Source organism: Rhinatrema bivittatum, chromosome 2 (assembly GCF_901001135.1).
Source record: "Rhinatrema bivittatum chromosome 2, aRhiBiv1.1, whole genome shotgun sequence".
NCBI classification, from domain to species: Eukaryota; Metazoa; Chordata; class Amphibia; order Gymnophiona; family Rhinatrematidae; genus Rhinatrema; species Rhinatrema bivittatum.
The window spans coordinates 29,323,258-29,345,808 of NC_042616.1; the positions used below are offsets into that span (position 1 = coordinate 29,323,258).

The following is a 22,551-nucleotide window of genomic DNA, read 5'->3' on the forward strand; positions in this document are numbered from 1 at the left end:
GGAGGGCTGACTGGTAATTGCCTTGCTCCTCCAGTGCTGTGCTCACAAGGGGAAAATGAGGTATTTTTCTTTTAGGACAGGGTGGGGAAAGGAGTATAGGTGCTAAAAATCTAAAAAAAAAAAAAAAAAAGCTTATATTCTTAATAATAAAGAAAAAAAAACTATTATTCTACGAATATCATCGCTTAAGAAAAGAGATTCCCACACTCGCCCACTCTCTGTGCTGCTTAAACCATCCTCTGTGATATCATCAATCCGTGCCCTGAGGGTAAGGCTCTGCCCGCCCGTGTGTGATGTCATTAGCCTGCGCCCGCAAAGAGACGATCGAAGCTGATTGAGGCATTTGCAATTAAAGGGAAGGCTCTGATTCTCAGTTCTACTCTCCCTAGTTACAGCGAGACGCAAACGCTCAGCTCTTCCCCAACCCGAGAAGGAGCCCTCCCCCGATTCATTTCTAATCCGGGAAACAGCAAAAGCAGAGAGGAAAAATGCCTGCAGGAGCTTCTGCTCAGGTAGGAGGATTGCTCCCAACGTCCTGCCCCTCTCTGTATATCAAACACTGAGAACATAAGAAATGCCAGGCTGGGTCAGAGCAATGCTGCATCCAGCCCAGCATCCTGTCTCCCACAGGGGCCAGTCCAGGTCGCCTGGGATGCAAATCCTAATATGAAACTCTTCTCTCCTCAAGAAATAAGAGGTGGAGAGACCAAAGTCTATCTGTCTAATAAGTATTTATGCAGCTGCTCCATAATCTATCCATTTCCCTTTGCCATCACCTCAATCCAGTTTCCCCATGTATTCTTCCGACAAACTAATCTTTCTTTTCTCTTCTCTTTTTATTTCCTGCAGTGTGGCTTTCTTCTCATTTTTCTTTTTCAGCTCGCCCTGTAAGTCCTCCCTGCTTTACTAGCTGCTGCAGTCACCCTCCTGTACCCCCACCCAGGATCAGATTTAAGAATATGGCTCATAAGTAGAGGATTGGGGGAGGAACATATTTTTCCATGAAACTGAGAGTCTTATTGGATGAACTGGGGGTCATGGAAAGACTGATGGAAATGCCAAGGTGGTAGTAAGCAAGCAAGAGAATGAGGTGGCAGATAAGTGGGAGATGCCAACAGAAGGGCAACCAGATCAGAGTACAGCATTTGATGTTTTACTACCCATAACAGAAGGCAATTAACCAATTAGCCTTGATGCATTCAACTCAACTGCAACACCGCCCTCTGCTTTGACAGCGGGGGGGGGGGGGGGGGGGGGGGGGGTGTCAATAAAAGGGGAATTGGATTCTGATGACAATTAATGCTGGACCCCAACTTTTATATTCTGGGATACTAATATGCAGATATCAGGGAAAAAGCACAGGACTGCTTCTACGATCAAGCCCAAAAGCAAAGCACATTCAAGCAACATTGTTTGAATTATGAGGAATGCTCACTATGTAAAAATGTTGCTAGCAGTAATTTTGTGATGGTTTTGATAGTTGCTTGGTTTTGATTGAAAATATTACTACTCTTAACATATGACATGGGGGTAACCTGCATGGAGCTGCAGTTATTACCGTTAACATAAGGCTTGGGGGTAACTGGCATGCAGCAGCAGTTACTACCATAAGAAACTTGCTGGGGAGACTGGATGGACCATTTGGTCCTTTGCTGCTGTCAATACTATGTTTTATCTACTCATACATTATCATCTTATGCTTTGTATATACATTAAGTATTACATTAGTGGTTAAAAAAAGGGAGAACTTCATAATGACAGATATTAAACTCTACGATCCTTCCTCAGCACTGGGAGGTCTCCTGATGCAGAAGGTACTGAGTGTTTCTGGTCTGTGTTTCAGGTCCCAGTAACCTTTGAGGACGTTGCTGTTTATTTCTCCCAAGAAGAGTGGGAGGGTTTAGAAGAATGGCAGAAGGAGCTTTACAAGGAGGTGATGAAGGAGAATTATCAGAATCTCGACTCATTGGGTAAGGAATGACTTTTATTTTTTTTTTAAGATGTTTTGGGAGAGGTAGAACAGAAAATTATTTCCTTACTGAGTGAAGTTGGGTCTTCTGCTCCTTGAGGCAGAGTTCATAGCTTGGGGGGGGGGGCAGTCATGATCATTGGTCTAAGGTGAGGCTGAGTGCTGGATTCAGGGTCCATGAGTGCAGGAGCTCTGGTGTATGCCTCTACCCCCTCCAGCCCTGGACTATCACTGCAATGAGCAGACTCATATTTTGGGAGGGTTATAAAATGGAGGGAGAAATTCCTGTGTAGTTGGGAATGAAGGTTCACAGCGGCAGTTGTAACCCTGCTTTGATTGAAGTAGAAAAGCAAAGGTGCAGGAGAAAACACTCAGGTAACAAAAAGTAAAGGAAGGGAAAGTATTTCTTAGAAAATTGTAGTGAGGAAGAGGAGGGGGATGGGGATAAATGAGGGAGAGGAGGTGGGAGAGGAGTGTAACAGGATAGAAAGGGAAAGTATTTCTTAGTAATTGTAGTGAGGAAGAGGAGGGGATGGGGATAAATGAGGGAGGGGGAGGTGGGAGAGGAGTGTAACAGGATAGAAAGGGAAAGTATTTCTTAGTAATTGTAGTGAGGAAGAGGAGGGGATGGGGATAAATGAGGGAGGGGAGGTGAGAGAGGAGTGTAATAGGATAGAAAGGGAAAGTATTTCTTAGTAACTGTAGTGAGGAAGAGGAGCGGGATGAGGATAAATGAGGGAGGGGAGGTGGGGGAGGAGTGTAACAGGATAGAAAGGGAAAGTATTTCTTGGTACTGGCCATGTCCCTAGCCTTCCCTTGTTGTGCAGCTCTGAAAGAAACCACATAGGGGCTGATACAGAAAAAAGTGCAGGAGAGCGGGTGAGCCAATTTAAGTTTTTGATTTTTAAAAATTTTGGGGCCTCTGACTTAATATCGCTGTGATATTAAGTCAGAGGAAACAGAGAGTAGGATTAAATGGGCAATTTTCTCAGTGGAAGGGAGTGGACAGTGGAGTGCCTCAGGGATCTGTATTGGGACCCCTACTTTTCAATATATTTATAAATGATCTGGAAAGAAATACGACGAGTGAGATAATCAAATTTGCAGATGACACAAAATTGTTCAGAGTAGTTAAATCACAAGCAGATTGTGATAAATTGCAGGAAGACCTTGTGAGACTGGAAAATTGGGCATCCAAATGGCAGATGAAATTTAATGTGGATAAGTGCAAGGTGATGCACATAGGGAAAAATAACCCATGCTATAATTACACAATGTTGGGTTCCATATTAGGTGCTACAACCCAAGAAAGAGATCTAGGTGTCATAGTGGATAACACATTGAAATCGTCGGTTCAGTGTGCTGCAGCAGTCAAAAAAGCAAACAGAATGTTGGGAATTATTAGAAAGGGAATGGTGAATAAAACGGAAAATGTCATAATGCCTCTGTATCGCTCCATGGTGAGACCGCACCTTGAATACTGTGTACAATTCTGGTCGCCGCATCTCAAAAAAGATATAATTGCGATGGAGAAGGTACAGAGAAGGGCTACCAAAACGATAAGGGGAATGGAACAACTCCCCTATGAGGAAAGACTAAAGAGGTTAGGACTTTTCAGCTTGGAGAAGAGACGACTGAGGGGGGATATGATAGAGGTGTTTAAAATCATGAGAGGTCTAGAACGGGTAGATGTGACTCGGTTATTTACTCTTTCGGATAGCAGAAAGACTAGGGGGCACTCCATGAAGTTAGCATGGGGCACATTTAAAACTAATCGGAGAAAGTTCTTTTTTACTCAACGCACAATTAAACTCTGGAATTTGTTGCCAGAGAATGTGGTTCGTGCAGTTAGTATAGCTGTGTTTAAAAAAGGATTGGATAAGTTCTTGGAGGAGAAGTCCATTACCTGCTATTAAGTTCACTTAGAAAATAGCCACTGCCACTAGCAATGGTTACATGGAATAGACTTAGTTTTTGGGTACTTGCCAGGTTCTTATGGCCTGGATTGGCCACTGTTGGAAACAGGATGCTGGGCTTGATGGACCCTTCGTCTGACCCAGTATGGCATTTTCTTATGTTCTTATGATATTAAGTCGGAGGCTGTACAGAAAAGCAGTTTCTTCTGCTTTTCTGTACACTTCCCCGGCTTTGTTCTCCACCACCGACAATGGGTAGACTCGTCCCTTAGGAGGTCCAGCAGCTTCTTTGGAGAAAACATCATGAAATGATGCATACCGAGGCGGCAGTCCTGGCATCACTGGAGTTGTAGGCATACGGAGAATAGGAGTGACCTCCTCTAGGCATTTGCCATGGCATTCTGGGCCCCAACGGGAGAGTTCCAACGTGGCCCAGTTAAATGGCGGCAGATGCAGCTGCAACCAGGGTAACCCCAGAATGATAGGGTGCATGGCATGGCCGCCTCCAGAACAAAGAAGGAAATGAATTCAGTATGGAGAGCTCCGGTGCGGAAGGATACCGGTTCGGAACAACGGGTAACAGCACCCGGTAAAGGCTGATGATAGATATATATATATATATATATAAATGTATAGATGAAAAGAGTAGTGGAGTCTTCAGAGTGGTGAGGGGAATCCTCAAATGTTCCGCTAGACGTTGAAGAATAAAATTACCTCCTGCCCCTGAGTCCACCAGGGCAAGGGTCTGGAATTCCAGAGGTCCACAGATCAGAGAGAGGGCGTAGTGAGGCCTAAGAAGAGTCCTCCCGCAGGACTTAGGCCCGTCCGTTTCCCCGGACGTATCGGGCATGTTAGGACTGCATGACCAGCTTGTCCACAGTACATGCACAGACCATTCCTCTTCCGAAGTCTTCTCTCTTTGGATGTCAAGTGACTGTGCCCAGGTTGCATCGGTTCTTCGCCACTGGCAACAGGCGTTCCCTGTACGTACCGGATCAGTCTAGACTCCTGGGTTTTGCCTCCGCACCAGCAGATGGAGACAGAACAAGATTTGACTGGCTCTGCCATATATACCAGGGTGCCACCCGCAGTCAGCCAGCAGATGGTCCGGGGGCATCACTCACAGTCTGAACTGATTTAAAAAACTGATAAAAAAAAAAAAAAAAAGGAACATAAAGAAGGGGTAGAATTAGTTTTAGTGTTTAGCTGAATTAAGTTTTGTTTAAAAAAAAAAAAAAAGAAGAAGTAAGTGAAGTCTTTCCAGGAGTGCGAACGGCTCCAGGTCTTCGCCTCCCAGGGGGTTGGCAGGTCCTGAGGGGACCATCCCGCCTGGTTCTGCAGGCTGCTGTGGCTAAGGGTCGAGGGCCCTACCTTTGCCTGTTGGGCAGCCCAGCTTGGGGTGATACCGGGGAACCCGGATCATGCACCCCTACCAGACCGCTTCAGGACCCGTCGCTGGACAGCGGAGCAGGTTAGCAGGCACTTTGGTTTGTTTTTTTTTTAACAGAAAACGCGTCTTTTTTTTTTTTTGGCGGGTCTCTCTCTCTGTATCTTTGTTGCCGCGGCAATCCGTTTTCGAGGGTGCGGTTCTTTCCCCTTTTCCTCCTCCATTTTCGGCATGATTTACTCAGGTTGGCTGGCTCCCCGATGCCACGCAGTCCGGCGTGCAGAGCTTGTGGGGCAGAACATGCTCGCCTCTCGCGGGAGGGCCTATGTTCGGCCTGCATCCCCGGAGGTGAAAGGACTTCGCGGGCAGTCAGGGAGGTGCTTGTGAGGCGCAGCTCGATGGCGATCTACCTGCCTCATTGCACAGGTCGCTGCAGGGAAGCACGGGAAAAGCCGCCATTTTGGAGGCCACTTCTCTTGCAGCTCCTATCGTGGTGGGGAATGGTGATTTACTGCCCCCCCCCCCTCTCTCCGCAGCAGACAGCTCCGGGGGTCGTTCCGGCAGTGTCGGCTACAGGAGGAGGGCAGCATGACGATACAGGAACGGATTCATAGGGTTCCTGTTCGTCATTTTCGTCTGACTTTATTTTAGCCATGCACAGAGCCTTTAAGACTCGCAAGGCTTCGAATCGGCATGCTTTTAAGGGGGTCTCTGAGGCCCCGGCCCTCCCCCCCAATCGGCAAATTCAGTCGCCGGACCCGGGCTTGTCGGCCAAGGCTAAACGTCCGTTGAGGGCTATCCCACCCCAGGCGGATTTGGACTCAGATACAGAATCCCCAGATCCGGAAGATCAGGATGAGCCTACCCTGCCCCCGAGGGGGATGGAAGGAGCTGGAGACCAGCCGCATGGGCCTGCGCGGCAGAGTCAGGAGGCGGAGGGCGACGATCCTAAGGTGGTTCGCCTGTTCCGTAGAGATGAGCTGGGTCCCTTAATCCCTGCAATCCTGGAAGAGTTAGGGATTGCTGCGCCACCAGAAGAGTCTTGCTTGGAGTCAATGGACCCAGTGTTGTTGGGCCTGAGTGGGCCTCCTACAGCCTTTCCTTTCCATTTTTCGTGAATGGGATACCCCGGACCTGGGGTTGAAGGTCACGAAGGCTATGGATAAACTTTATCCTCTTTCAGAAGATGCATTGGATATGCTTCGGGTTCCGAAGGTGGATTCTGCGGTTTCTGCGGTGACGAAAAGGACTACTATTCCAGTTACAGGAGCCACAGATCTTAAAGACCTTCAGGATCGAAAGTTAGAGGTGCAACTTAAGAAGATCTTTGAAGTCTCCGCTCTAGGGGTCCGGGCAGCGATGTGTAGCAATTTTGCCCTGAGAGCGGGACTTCGCTGGGTCCAACAATTGTTGGCCAATGAGGACCTTTCCGAAGAAGAAGTGTGGCAGGCAGGTCGCCTTGAAGTGGTAGTAGCCTATAGTGCTGATGCCCTTCATGATCTTCTGCGCACTTCAGCTTGCTCCATGGTATCGGCGGTGTCGGCACGCAGGCTGTTGTGGTTGCGAAATTAGGCGGGGGACGGAGCCTCCAAATCCCGTTTGGGTTCATTGCCTTTTAAGGGGAAACTACTCTTTGGGAAAGAGCTGGAGGATATGATCCAGTCTCTGGGCGAGAATATGGTTTATCGGCTACTGGAGGACAGAATGCGATCCAGAAGATCCTTCTTGACGCGAAAACGATTTCGAGGGGCTCGTAAGTCTCGGCCGACTCGTGCAACCACCTCATCCTTTCGTCCCACTCCGTCATGTCAGCAGTCTTGGTCCCAGCCTTCACGTGGTAGGCATTTTGGGAGATCTGGGGTCACCCAAACATCTTCAGGTGGGAAGATGTCTGGCCGGTCCATTCCTTGTGGCCGAAGGTAGGGGGCAGATTGTCTCTGTTTTACGAGGAATGGGCCACAATCACATCAGACCAGTGGGTTCTTTCAGTGATAAGACATGGTTACGCTTTAGATTTTGCACGTCGTCCCAGCCCACGGTTTCTGATATCCCCGTGCGGGTATGCCGAAAAATGACAAGCGGTCAAACACGCTTTGCATCGACTCCTAGATCTGGGGGCAATCGTTCCGGTGCCTCCACCAGAACAACGAAGGGGACGTTATTCCATATACTTCGTCGTTCCAAAAAAGGAAGGTTCCTTCCGCCCCATCCTCGATCTAAAGCAGGTCAACAGATGCCTTCAGATCCCCCGTTTTTCGCATGGAGACGTTGCGATCGGTTATCGCTTCTGTTCGGCCGGGGGGAGTTTCTGGCTTCTTTAGACCTGACGGAGGCGTATCTGCACATCAGGATCCGGGAGGACCACCAGAAATATCTGAGATTTTTCATCCTGGGGAACCATTACCAATTTCAAGCTCTACCATTCAGTCTGGTGACAGCTCCCAGGACATTTACAAAGATTATGGTGGTAGTTGCAGCCCATCTTCGCCGGGAGGGCTTGCTTATGCACCCATACCTGGACAAATGGTTGATTCGGGCAAAGTCCGAAAGCCTGTGTCACTCGGCAATCCACAGGGTTCTACAGTTGTTGAGATCTCTCAGTTGGGTGGTCAATTTAGCCAAGAGTCACTTAGTTCCATCCCAATTGTTGGAGTTTTTGGGAGCCTTGTTCGACACGTGTCAGGGAAAAGTTTACCTTACATCGGATCGCGGTCTCAAGCTGCGGGGCCAAGTTACAACTTTGCTTCAGCAACAGATCCCGACAGTCTGGGATTACTTACAGGTGATTGGTTCCATGGCTTCAACGCTGGAATTGGTGCTGTGGTCATTCGCACACATGTGACCCTTGCAGTCGGCTCTGCTCTCCCGTTGGAGTCCAAGTTCCAAATAGTTCTACCTTCCTCTGCCCCTGACAGGGGCCGCTCGTGCCAGCCTAGTTTGGTGGCTATGTTTGGACAATCTACACAGGGGTGTCCCACTGATGGTGCTGAAATGGATGGTGGTCACCACGGATACCAGCCTCTCTGGCTGGGGAGCCGTTTGTTTAAGGCAATCGGTTCAGGGGCTCGATGGTCAATCAACCGGTTAGAGACCAGAGCAGTACGTCTAGCTCTGCAGGCCTTCCTTTCCCTGATTCGGGGAAAGTTGGTAAGAGTGCTGTCTGACAATGTGACCACAGTGGCCTACATCAATCGGCAGGGCGGAACCAGGAGTCGCCCGGTGGCACTGGAAGCTCGACTGTTGATCCATTGGGCGGAGCTTCACCTGACCAGTATAGCTGTGTCCCACATAGCGGGGGTCGACAATGTGCACACAGACTTTCTAAGTCGCAATCAACTCGATCCCGGAGAGTGGAAACTAGCGGACAGGGCTTTTCAGCTCATCTGCGACTGATGGGGCACTCCCTGCATGGATTTGATGGTAACCTTCAAGAATACCAAGGCGCCACGCTTCTTTGCTCATCAAAGGGACACCAGGGCAGAGGGCATGGACGCCCTAGTGTTGACTTGGCCAACGATGGTCCTACTGTACTTTTTTCTGCCGTGGCCTCTGATCGGCAAGGCGCTTTGTCGCATAGAGACACATCCGTCAGAGGTGATCTTGGTCGCTCCTGAGTGGCCTTGCCAGACATGGTTCGCGGGCCTGCTCAATCTCGTGGTAGAGGGTCCACTGCGTTTCCCGCAGCTTCCGAACCTTCTTCATCAAGGTCCTGTTTGTTTCGATCAGGTTGATCACTTTTGTCTAGCGGCATGGCTTTTGAGAGGAGGCGTCTAAAAGGAAAAGGATAATCGGACGCGGTTGTGGCCACTCTTCTGCGGTCGCGCAAAGTGTCGACGTCACGATCTTACGTACGGGTCTGGAAGGTTTTCGAGTCATGGTGCGTTGAGCGTCAAATTGTTCCCACTCGGGCGTCAATACACGGCGTTCTAGTGTTCCTCCAGGATGGTTTGTCCAAGGGCTTGTCCTGTAGTTCCTTGCAGGTGCAGGTGGCAGCCCTGGGCTGTTTTACAGGGGGCTATTGATGGGGTGACGTTGGTGGCGACCCCAATGTGTCTCGGTTTCTTCGTAGGGCAAAGCATTTACGTTCACTGGTGCGTTCTCCATGTCCATCCTGGAATTTGAATTTAGTTCTTAAAGCTTTGTGTACGATTCCTTTCGAGCCCTTGAAGAGGGTGACTATAAAGGACCTCACGTTGAAGGTGGTATTTTTTATAGCAATTTCATCAGCGCGACGGGTATCTGAACTGCAGGCATTATCATGCAGGGATCCTTTCCTGAGGATTTCTGATTCCAGGGTTAGTTTGCGGACAGTACCATCTTTTCTTCCGAAAGTGGTGTCCTCTTTTTTTTTCATTTGAATCAGTCTGTGGAACTTCCTTCTTTTGCCGATTTGGATCGGTCGGATCCTCTTTCGAGGGATTTAAGAAAGTTGGATGTTCGGAGGGCGCTTCTGCGTTATCTGGAAGTTGCTAACCCTTTTCGTGTCTCGGATCATCTTTTTGTTCTCTGGAGTGGACCAAAGCGGGATAATATGGCCTCCGAGACCACGATTGCCCGTTGGCTGAAAGAGGCCATCAACTCTGCCTACTTGCTTTGTGGAAAGCCTTTGCCAGTAGGTATCAAGGTGCATTCCACTCATTCCCAGGCAGCTTCCTGGGCTGAGTGTCATCAAGTGTCTCCGCAAGAGATTTGCAGAGCTGCAACTTGGAAGACGTTGCACACCTTTGCGAGGCACTACCGGCTCGATGTGCAGGATCCGAATGAGGGAAATTTCGGGGTAGGCGTGTTGCAAGCGGGCCTCTCCGGTTCCCATCCCTCTTAGGTGAAGCTCTGGTACATCCCAGGAGTCTGGACTGATCCAGGTACGTACAGGGAAAAGAAAATTAGGTCTTACCTTCGATAATTTTTGTTCCTGTAGTACCAAGGATCAGTCCAGAGTCCCTCCCGCTGTGTGCATTAAAGTTGGGGAGAGTCCGCTACTGCTGTTTGTTTTCTTTGTACTCTGCTCTGCGGGTTTCCCCGCTGTTCGTAACCCTTTTTACGGGTCTGGAGTTGTTGTTGGGGTCAGTGATCCATAGGTTTGTTGCTTTTCCTGTACATATTTAGATTGGGTTGAGAATCCTTCTGCTTTGACATGGCATAATATTGTCTGGCTGTGGGTGGCACCCTAGTATATATGGCAGAGCCAGTCAAATCTTGCTCTGTCTCAATCTGCTGGTGCAGAGGCAAAATCCAGGAGTCTGGACTGATCCTTGGTACTACAGGAACGAAAATTATCGAAGGTAAGACCTAATTTTCTTTTACAGGAACCATCCTGAGTGCAGGCTTAGCACGGTCTTCCTTCTGAACAGCTCCTTTACAAAGCTTGAATTCTTGCACCTTGTCACGAAGCCGGTGATCAATTCTAGTAGCTAAGGCCACTAGCTCATCCAGCGAGTCAGGTGTTTCACGAGCAGCCAGCTCGTCCTTCAAGCGGGAATCCAAACCTCTGAAGAAGAGAGTTTTCAGGCATCTAGGGTCCCTGAAGCAAGGCACAGCGGGCGTGCCTTGCTTCAGGTCCACCAATGTAGAACCAGCGACAGTATACCGGGCAGGATCATCAAAAACGGATTTAATCAAGTCCATAAATCCGACAATATCCTGAAGTATGGGGTCTTTGCGTTCCCACAGCGCAGAAGCCCAAGACAAGGCCCTTCCATCAAGATAAGATAGAATGTAAGTAGTCTTGGCGTAGGCTGTAGGGAAGTGAGAAGGTTGTAATGCAAAATGCATACAACATTGGTTTAAGAAGCCTCTAGTTCTCTGAATCTCTCCAGAAAAACGTACTGGAGCAGCAAGAGGCACAGTAGTCTTTACAGTTACTTCATTACTGGATGTAGAACCTTGATTCTTCTGTGCGCGCAGCTGATGAAACGCAGTAGAGTTTTTCCAATGTGTCTTGTTGTTCAGCAACGCGCAGGGCCAGGCCTGGAATGGCCTGCAAGGCGTTGAGCTGAGCCAGATCCGTGCAGTTAGCAATCTGTTATGGTTAATGGTGTTTGGGTGGATCCTTGGACACTGTGGCAGCTGACCACGCCCACGGGGGGGCAGTCCCGTGAGGGACCACAGTGTCAGGCTAAACTTCAGACAGACAAACACAGATTTGAATCTTTTATTAAACAGTTTAAGTGACCACCAGAGGTGGAAGTAGTGAGTAGTGGTTGTAGAGCCCGGCTGGGCGCGTCTCACACAGAACGCTGGAACTGCGGATCCTCTGTAGGGCAATGCTGTAGTGGAAAGAGACTGAGAGTTATGAGCACACAATAAGAATAACATTCAGGGTCCCAATGTAGAAATAGGAGAAGCTCCGAGACAGGGAGAGCAGGCCCTCGAGGAGCGAGTACCTGATCCTTTAGAGCAGAGAGACTCGGTAGCGTTGTACTCAGCAGTAGCAGAGATTCCACTAGACGAGAGGTCTGGCACCGGAGCAGAGAGCAGGCCCTCGAGGAGTGAGTACCTGGTTCCAGTGAAGCAATACTGTAGAGAGAGATGTTTCTGTACTCACTGATGGTGACTGTAAGTCAGTTCTTCCAAGTAGAGGTTGCAGGCAGCAACACAGGGAACATGGGCCCTCGAGGAGCGAGTACCGGTTTCCTGATAGCACCTGAAAGAAGCAGAGAGGCCCCCGAGGAGCGGGTTCCCTGTTAGCGACCCCGAAGGGTAGGAAGAGTTCCAGATAGAGCTGGAGTGGCAGAGTAGGAACGGAGAGCGAATCCCATCCGTACGAATCCTGTTGCTAACTCAATGAGCCAGCAATACCCGGAAGTCGTGACGTCAGAACAGGGGGACGCCCCTGAGGTTCACGTCAACGTGAAGTTAAAGATGAGGGCGGCGTGCGTGTGCGCGCCCTAGAGGTACCTTGAAGGAGAATGGCGGGAGGCAGCACCAAAGCCTGTCCGGGGGACGCCGGAAGGAATGGCAACAGACGCCGCGGCAGCCATCAGTCCAAGGTGAGCGGGAGGAGCCGCGAGTAGAGAGAGGTAGGCGGGGCGAAGTCGTCGAAGACCGACAGACGCAACAGTGCTTAGCTCATGTGTGTGCACTGCACTGTATTTGTGCATGTTCTGAGGGGAATAAGGAGAAACTTGCTGAATTCCCTCCTCTTTGGCGATAGTAAGGGGTAAATGTTCTGGTAATAGTTACACAGTAGCTTTCAGTGCAATCCTCCTGCAGAAAATGAGCAGTGATATTATACTGAGTGACTGTGAGAAACCTAATGCAGTGCTCTTACCCCAGGAACAGGCTCCCCGACCATCACCCCTGAGATTATATCCCACATTGAACGAGGGGAAGAGCCGTACATCAGGGATGAGCCGGGATCAGAGGAAGGAGGCACTGGGAAAAGCAGCTGCTCAGGTGAGTGCAGGAATAAGAGGGAGCGGGGGTCAAACTGCTGAGCTGGAGAGTGGAAGTGCAGAGACCCCTTCACAAGCTCCTCTGCAGATCTCTGGAATCACTCACAGGGTGTCTGTGACAGGCAGTGCTTGTGTCTGGGTCATTTATTCATATTCAGATACCCAAAGCCGCAGAGTGTGTGATTTACATAACAGGATCTGTCCCACAATGCGTTTCCAGCCACCCGCGGTACTGTCAGACAGCACAGCTGGGTTACTGTGAATGGCACAGCCATTAGCTTTCATGTTTAACTTTTATAGGCGCCGGCCATATCAGACCTGTGCTGATTAACAGATTCATGAATGGTCTGCAAAAGGGAGCAGTGACTGAGCTGATAAACTGTGCAGATGAGATAAAATTATTCAGAGTTGTTAAAATGTGAGTGTAATGTGAGGAAGTGCAGAGGGACCTTGAGAGATGGGGGGAATGGGACTCTTATAATAGCGGAGTGCAGAATGATAGAAATCCTGTCTATAGGATGGATAATCACACTCCCTGCATTTTTGCAAACCTCATGGATAATGTTTAGTCTCGGGCTTTGCTGGTGCAATCGGAGCCGTACCCCGCAGGTTGTTCTGCTTTGATTGTTGCCTCTGGAAATGCACCCGCACACAATTTCCTTCTGCTTTTTATGTGGAGGCTCTTTCAAGGTAAACTTCCCGCGAGCAGATTTTATCATTCAAAACCACCTGTGTAAGTGCATCCCCGTCCTAACCCCCTCCCTGGGAATGTTCCCAGGCATAATTGGGTGCCGGTGCTGCTGCCGTACAGGGGCACCTTTACCCATGCATGGGGAGGGCAATAACCCGACAGCCCATTCATGCCGGGGCAGCAGTGGAAACGGCTTGAATTCTTGCCCTCTGGGAGGATAATTTTCAGAGAAGAAAGTCCGGGGGTATTTTTTACCCATAGCCATTTCAGGATTTTCCAAAGTGAAAGTTTGCTCGTATACAGTACCCCTCACCTCATCCCCCAGTGCTCTGGTTTCAGCAAAAGACGGACTGGATGCAATGAGAAGGTTCGGACATCAAATAAACTCAATGGCAAATAGCTAAAGAGTCTGAGAGCTTTTTACCCTGCATTACCACATTGGATCAGTAACAGGGGGAAGGAGGATTGGGGTTAGATAAAGACTCTGAGAGCAGGGAATGGTCTTTTATCAAGCATAAAGAAAGGGGTTTCCATGTGTCATGAAATCTAGAAAGAATTTCCTGCTTCCAAGCTGTCCATTTCTCCATATACTGCACAGTTGTTCTCATTGACAGACTGCTCTAATAACTGAAATATCAAGTTTCTTCCTTCATGCCCCTCCAGCTGCTATTAGGATTTGTCTAACCAAACATTGCCCTAAAGATGAAAGGTCCAAGAATGATATATTTAGAAGAAGTCTTGGCTCTTTTTGTGCTCTGTAACCCAGGACATCAGCAGTAAAATTGCTAAGTTGGTCCCAATACTTCTGCAGATGTGAGAAAACATTCCTTGCACACTGCAGATACGCCAACCTAACCTGCCTGCTGTTGGATGTATTTTTGTTCAAACTCTCAGACGTTGTAACCATTTTCCACCAGTGTCAAAGAGGTTAAGCTATGACCGACAGATCTAAAACGCACATCCCATGCATTCGCGACCATTTCTTCTCCCAGATCTGTCTCCCATGCCATTGAATGCTTAGGCTTTAATCAGTAGCATTTCGTTTAACGCAGAGTATCATTTAGATAGGACTCTCTTGAGGGTATCAGTCTTATCGCAGTACTCATCTACTAAGGTTTTTCCTTTTGTAATATCCTGTTTTGTTTTAACTGAGTTCACTTCTCTTGGGTTTAGTAAGCTGGCGTGGCAGCATTCATGTTTGTTTGTTAGAAAACAAATATTTAGTGTGATCCAGGAGATGTGCAAAGACCCTCAGGTTTTTCTATTGTTGTACTTCCTCAGATCATTCATTGAAGTAATTTATTTATTTATTTAGATTTTTTTTTTAATTTAATTTAATTTGTAATGTTATTTCTGCCCCAAAAAGCAGCCATAGCTGAATGTTAAGTAGTCAGGGTGAGGCTGAGTCAGCATCTGCTCTGTTTTCAAGCCCCTCCTCCCGTACAGAATCCAGGAAGGGGGGGGGGGGGGGATGGGCCCAGTGCAGGGCCTGAAAGCAGAGCAGACACTGACACAGTCTCAGGTCAATTCTTTCACATAAGATGCAGCTGCTTCCCTCCCAGAGGTTGGAACTTGGACCAGTCCCAATTAGGAAAAAAGTTCATAAGGCAGTCAGTATTCATTTTAGTAGTGCTAACAGGGCTGCTTTTACACCCCCGTACCCTCTAAGGCAGTGGTTCTGAACCCTGTCCTGGGGACCCCCCCCCAGCCAGTCGGGTTTTCAGGATATCCACAATGAATATGCATGAGAGAAAATTTGCATACACTGCCTCCATAACATGCAAACTGGCTGGGGGGGTCCCCAGGACAGGGTTCAGAACCACTGCTCTAAGGTGTGCGTCCATGCTAGGAAAACCCTGCCATTTTCACTATGAGTCTCCCTCACATCAAGTAATGCCTGTTCTTTATTTTCTTATCCAGAAATTGATGACTTCAAGAAAAGACATAAGGTGAGACATCATGAAGTACCCACTAATCATCTGGAAGTGACTAAAACTGTATCAGAGGAAGAAAGAAGGGATACCTGCCCATGTTGTGACTGGTGGAAAAACCGCTGGATTCGATGTAAACCAGAGGAGAGTCTGAGGAACCCAGCAGGAGATTCTACTGAGAAAGTGACTCCCTGTGAGCAAAGAACCAGTGATACCTCCAAATCTATGGAGCAGCAGAGAAATCAGACAACAAAGCAGTCTAAATCTAATGAATGTGGGAACTGCTACAAGGATCAGAGATCTCTGAAATCACACCAGTGTACCGAAGTGGGAAAACGTCAGGCAACACGGAATCTATTACAAAACACCTGAGTAATCATACCAGAGAGCGATCCTTTCTTAGCACTGAATGCGTGGAAAGCTGCAGCCTAAAACAACAAATGAGAGTGCATGCTGAGGTAAAACCCTTTCATGCAGTGAATGTGGAAAACGTTTTGCTAATAAAATAATATTAAAAGCTCACCAGAAGACGCACATGATAGAGAAACTATTTCCATGTGGTGAAAGTAATAAAAGCTTCATTTGTCCATCGCAACTGAAAAACCACCAAAAGAGTCACACAGGAGAAAAATCATTTAATTGTACCGAGAGTGATAAGAGCTTCATTAGTCAGTGTGAGCTGAAAAAGCATAAAAGGATCAACACACGAAAAAAAACATTTCCATGTATTGAGTGTGATAATTTCCATCCCAAAGAAGAACTAAAAATGCATCAAAGGGTCTACATGGGAGAGAAAACATACACATGTACTGAATGTGATAAAATTTTTGGGCAAATATCTAATCTGAAAAAGCACCAGATTATCCACACAGTAGAGAAACGATTTAAATGTAGTGAATGTGATAAAAGTTTCCATTGGCAGTCAGAACTGAAAATGCACCAAATAATCCATACAGATGAAAAACCATTTACTTGTCCTGAGTGTGAGAAAAGCTTCAGGAATAAATATAGTATGAAAAAGCATCAAATTATACATACAGAAGAAAATCCATTTACTTGTACTGAGTGTGATAAAACCTTCAGTAATAAATCTAATCTGAAAACACACCAAATCATACATACTGGAGAGAACCATTTAAATGTAGTGAGTGTGACAAAAACATTCAGAAAGAAATTCCATTGAAAATGCATGAAACAATCCATACTGGAGAGAAACTGTACACGTGTGCCGATTGCGATAAAAGCTTCCGTTGGGCATCCCAACTGAAAACGCATCAAAGGGTCCACACGGGAGAGAAAACATACATGTGTATTGAATGTGATAAATGTTTTGGTCAGAAATCTACACTGAAAAGGCATGAAACAACGCATATGCGGGAAAAACCATTTACATGTGGTGAGTGTAATAAAAACTTTAGGACTAAGTCACATTTGAAAAAGCACCAAATAATCCATTCAGGAGAGAAGCCATACACATGTACTGAATGTGATAAATGCTTCCATTGGAGATCTGAACTGAAAATGCATCAAAGGGTTCACACTGGAGAGAAACCTTACACATGTACTGAGTGTGATAAAAGCTTCCATTGGAGATCTGAACTGAAAATGCATCAAAGGGTTCACACGGGAGAGAAACCATACACATGTAGTGAGTGTAATAAAAGCTTCCATTGGAGAACAGATCTGAAAAAGCATCAAATAATCCATACAGGAGAGAAACGATTTAAATGTATTGAGTGTGATAAAAGTTTTGGGAAGAAATGTAATCTGCAAAAAGCATCAAGTAATCCACATACGAGAAACTTCATATTCATCTTTGAGTGTGATAAAAGCTTTAGGAAGAAATCTAATCTGAAAATGCACAAAGGAGAGAAACCATACACATGTATTGAGTGTGATAAAAGCTTCCATTGGAAATCAGATCTAAAAAAGCACAAAATAATCCACATAGGAGAAGCAACCATTTCCGTGTACTGCTTGTGATAAAATCTTTGGGAAGAAATCTGATTTGAAAAAGCACCAACTATCCACATGGGAGAAAAATCATTTCCATGTACTTATTGTGATAAACGCTTTGGGAAGAAATCTAATCTGAAAAAGCACCAGATAATCCATGGTAGTGAAAAACAGTTTATATGCGCCGAGTGTAAAAAAAGCTTCCATTGGAGATCAGACCTTATAAGCACCAAATAATCCACACAGGAGAGAAACCATTTACATGCGCTGAGTGTGATAAAACTTTGGGAAGAAATCTAATCTGAAAAAGCACCAAATAATCCACATGGGAGAGAAACCTTACATATGTACTGAGTGTGATAAAAGATTCAGTGAGAAATCTTATTTGAAAATGCACCAAACAATCCACACAGGAGAAAAACCGTTTATGTGTACTGAGTGCAATAAAAGTTTCCGTTGGCGATCAGCATAAAAATGCATCAAAGGGTCCACATGAGAGAAAGAGAGAGCCTATGCATATACTGAGTGAGATACAAGCTTCAGTTGAAGTCAGAGCTGATAACACACCAAAGATCCACACCGGCTTATGATTGAGTTTCATTCCTGTCAAACTATGTGCAGAGCAAACCCAACTGGAGAAACTGCCCCAAGTGAAATAAAAAGGAACTGGACCAGGAAGTTGCCTATAAATATCAGTGTATAGGAAAGTGGAAATATTCAGTATGAAGTATTAAGAGAGAAGATCAGTAAAGAGTACTGTAGGAAACGGAATAAGATTCAAGCTATTAGTGCAGGACTTGCAAGCTGATTATCATACAGCTTTGGTATAGTAGACTGGCCTATAAATATCTTGAAGAGCTGGATGCAAAAACAGCAAACGTCTCCTTGCTCATCAGCTGTTAGAACCAGTATATGCCGAGAATGTACATCCTTAGAGCTGAAGACAGTATGGTTCTTACTGAAATGAGCTACCATCATAGGCCTTCAGGCATGCTTAACGGCATCGACGGATCCAAATTCTCCAATAGTGCAGAAGGATGAAATTGGAGCAAGCATCCTCACTCTCAGTCCTTAAGCTTGGACAACCATTACAGTGAATGGGAGGGAATGACTGAAGATTCACCAGCACAATACAGGAAAGAAGCTACAGAATTAGCAAAATGAGAGAAAAAGCTCTTTTAAGAATCAGATCAGCAAAGAAGGAAAGATTAACTGGCAGAAGCACCAATACAGTGGAAAGTAGAGGGTTAGTTCATATAACCCCTCTTGGATCCAGTTTAGACACAGCATTGGTTAAGGAGAGGTGAACTCAAACCTGTAGGTGAGAGATTGATATCTGCAGCACAGGATAATGGTCCACGGATAAGATGGTGTCACAGCCAGCACAGAAAAGACTGGTAAATGGGCAAACGCAGATTCTGCAGAAGAGAACTGGAATGGATGCGATGTGCTGATGTCAGAAGGCCTAAGTACAGCAAGGCACAGCCAGGGGGCATGGTTTGGAAACTGTGTAAACATTATATCACTGTGGTACTAAAGAAGCACTGGGAGAAAAGTGCAAGAGTGGCATCGTTGATAGAGGTGTCAGTGCCCAGCATCTATTCTGTGGACCGTACGGAGAAAGCAAAGATCCTTAAGTACCAAGAAAGATACAGACACAGTCCCAGTTATTTTCTTCTTCAACTCCCCAAGTACAGATCCAGGTGGGTCAAAGGAGGGGTCTCGAGAATTTTTACGTGCTAAACCTTCTGCTACAACTTCGGACACAATCTGGGAAGCTATTGATAGGCTCTTGGCTCAGCTGGGTTTTTAGGAGGTCTCTCAGACAAATCTTTCAAAAAAAAAAAAAATCACAACAGGAGTCTCCCGAACTCTCAGTTAAGGTTCTGGATGTTCAATTGAAGATTTCAGCGGTGCAAGTCAAGATGGGAATGTTGTCTAAAGGGACATTTGTCCCTCCAGAATAAATGGAATCCTTGGAAAATGCTTTTAGATCTAAGAACATTTAGACTAATACATTTTCCCACACAGAAGTGGTTTCTCCTACACAAACGCTAAGACAGTATTTCCTGGAGGTTTTAATGATTCTTGAGAATATTTTTGCCTCCAAAAGCCAAGGCTTCTTATTTTCCGCAAGCTAAGAGAGTTTTGAGTCCAGATCTTGGATTACAAATGTCTATAGATGTCTTGAATCTTTCTGATTGTTTACAGCGCTCTGTCTCTGAAGAGAACTGTTCTATCTGCTTTGATCGCCACTGGTTGTAGACTCGGATAGAGAAATGACCATGAAATATTTTTTTCTAAATAGGTGACTCTCTTTTTTCTGGAATGCCCGGTTAACATCTTCCCAGATGCTGCCAGAGTAACTCAACAAAGAAGGAAGAGATTTCTAAGACCTGGGGTATTGCAACTCAGGCCATTATTTTTGTTTCATTTTCCTTGTATATGTGTGGTGAGATTGCAAAGGGTTAATTTTTTTTTTTGACCCTCAACAATTAACAAATTGTATTTCTCAAAGGGAATCACTGAATGCTCTGTTGTGCGCTGCTTCTCCTGGAGTTAGTACGGCCTAAATATAATTGTAGCTGTGCAAAGGGTGCCTGTTCTGGCTGTTACTTCTTTTATCTGGAGTTTTCTCAATATCTTTAGCTCCCTGACCATAATGGGCTAATAACTGATATGTTTCCTCTTAAATAATATTGTTTGAAATTTGGTGTGTATTTCTGTACAAGATTTATTTTCTTGGATGTAGTTCACAAAAATCTATAAATAAATAATAATAAACAAAAAGAAATTAGTTCCATTTCTATTGGGTGCCACTGATCTCATTAATAAGAATTTCCAAGCGCACCTTGATTTGTTGCCTAAAAAATGTACACACTATCAACTCCGGAAGGAGGCTCTCTTTGACACAATGCAGATACCAAGAGGGGCATTAGCAGTACATTTCAGAGATTGCGATCATTCCCAATGAACCCTGGCTTATGAATGAGGTTCATTCCTGTCAAGGAATGCGTGAAACAGTCCTATTTTGGAGACACTGTCGTTAGATGAGGATGGTAGACAGAGGTCCATGAACAATTCCACCACGGCCTATACTTGTACCTGCATGGTTATCTCTATCTTGAAGCCTCTGCACAATCCAGGTGCAGTTATAGACCATGGTGGAATTGTTCATGGACCCTCCATAGCACTTGATAAACCACAGAGTTTAATTTAAAAACAAAACTAAGAGGAAGCAATATAGTTACTTGAAGTCAAAAAAGAAGATAATCATTATCACCACCGCCGATTAATGTTTTCATTCATTTTTCCATCAGTCATTCTCTCCTCATATTACATTTTGAAGGCATTATGTTTGTATTTATTGTATTTTTGCATTTTCTGTTTTGAAGTATGTTTTATAATGCTATTTTTGGTTTTTTTCATTTTTTAATATCAGATTATGTATGTTTTACTTTTGTTAACCATTTTAATTTCCCAATTGTAAAAGCGGTATACAAACATTTTTAAATAAATAATGCCCCTGCTATCATCACGCCACAATGCAAGTATTCAGGCAAACGTTTAGCAATAAATCTGAGATATTGAGATCTTGCCCAACATCCCCTGGCTTATGAGTGAGGTTCATTGTGGTCATGGCCTGGGCAAAGAGATCGCCTTGGGTACTGGATAGCATGGAATAAGCTATGAATCAACTTGAATCCCCACAATCTCATACTGCTTTGGAAATGTAGACAAGCGCTTTAAATTTATTAAACATGATAGCAGAAAAGGACCATACAACTTATCTCTAAAATCCCCCTCCCACTCCCTCGGAGATCCCCTGCGGTTGTCCCCTGCATTTTGAATTTGGGTACATTCCTATTCTCCACCACCTCCCACATGGATGCTGTTCCATGCATCCACCACCCATTCTGTAAAGAGATTACTTCATTAGATTTCTCCTGGGTATATCCCTTTCATCCTTACCAATGACTTTTCTTCCCAGAGCTTTCTTTTCCATTGAGTTTACCGTCACCCCCCAAATCCTGCTCTTGATTCATGCATAGAATTTCGCCCCCTATATCAGGCTGCTCCCTGGGGTTTTTTGCAGCTCACATGCATGACCCTGCATTTCTCAGCATTACAGTTTAACTGCCAGCCTGAAGTTTTACTAGATCCTGCCAGCCTGAAGTTTTACTAGATCCCTCCTCATGTTTCACACACCTGTGTTTCTACTTTTTTGCAAATGTTGGTATCAGCCAGAAAAAAAAAGACCAACCTTTCCAGATAATTCTGCTACAGTATTGCTTATGAACATATGGAAAAGAATTGAGCCAATAACTGATCCCTGTGGTGCACTACTAGTGAAATCCATTAACACCGCCCTTTATTGCCTTTATACTCAACCAGTTTCTAACCGAGTCACTGTGGGCCCATGTCAAGGACACTCAGCTTATTTGTACTGCAGCCAAGTCAAAGGCCTACTTAATCTAATCGTCCTGATCCAACTTTGTAGTCAACCAGTTAGAGAAATTGATCAGATTTAGGGTTTTTAAAAAATACTTTTATTTATAGGATATAACAATACAGAAAAATATAATTGTAGCACGCAAACGAACAAAACAGTTAGCAATCAGTCAATGCAGAGCCTCCATTGCGTGAAAGGCTTCCAACCAACGTTGTAAGCCCCACATTTCCTCAATAATGAGAAGGATATTTTTTCCATTATAGCAATATCTGCAACCATGGCTTTCCAGTTTTCAGTCAGGGGTGGTGAACTTCCAATAATAAGCGACGGTAATAGGCCCAGCATGTAACAACTGAATTGACAAAAAGTTTCTCAGATTAGGACAATACATCTCCCATCTTCCCAAACAGACCCAACATTTCTACCACTGAACTTCTTGCAAGAAATTACGAACAAGAGGACAGTCCCCACCACATGCGAAAGTGGGATGCAGGCATACCACATCCTCTCCAGCAAAACGGGGCCAGGTCTGCTAAATTTCGAGAAGAAAGGTTCTGTGTAATAGTCGGAACATTAGTTCTCGAACTTATTACAATGAGATAATTTAAGGGTAAGAGTTCCCATGTGTCCTGCCAATCATCATTATCTAAGTTTAGCGAAAGACCCCTCATTCCACCTTTCAATAATGTTGGGATGTGTCTCACGATCACAAATGCCATCTAACAAATAAGTCTATAATCTGGAGATCAAACGTTTCAGAGATCTGGGTGAAATAAGAGAAGATTCCAGACCGCCCATCAAGTGTATTGGGCCAGAGTTCTCCCAGTGACGCTCCGCCACCCTTACGCAATCGG

At 45.6% G+C, this 22,551-nt stretch overlaps 1 protein-coding gene across 1 annotated transcript; it reads left to right on the forward strand.

The window, feature by feature from the left end:
* Positions 1–279: 279 nt before the first annotated feature.
* LOC115085886 (zinc finger protein 786-like) lies at positions 280–19,951 on the forward strand. The gene is made up of 5 exons (XM_029592424.1): positions 280–512; positions 1,844–1,970; positions 12,548–12,667; positions 15,278–15,306; positions 19,553–19,951. The coding sequence occupies exons 1-5, from the start codon at positions 489–491 to the stop codon at positions 19,727–19,729; spliced, it is 477 nt and encodes a 158-aa protein (XP_029448284.1). The 5' UTR covers positions 280–488; the 3' UTR covers positions 19,730–19,951.
* Positions 19,952–22,551: the final 2,600 nt, after the last annotated feature.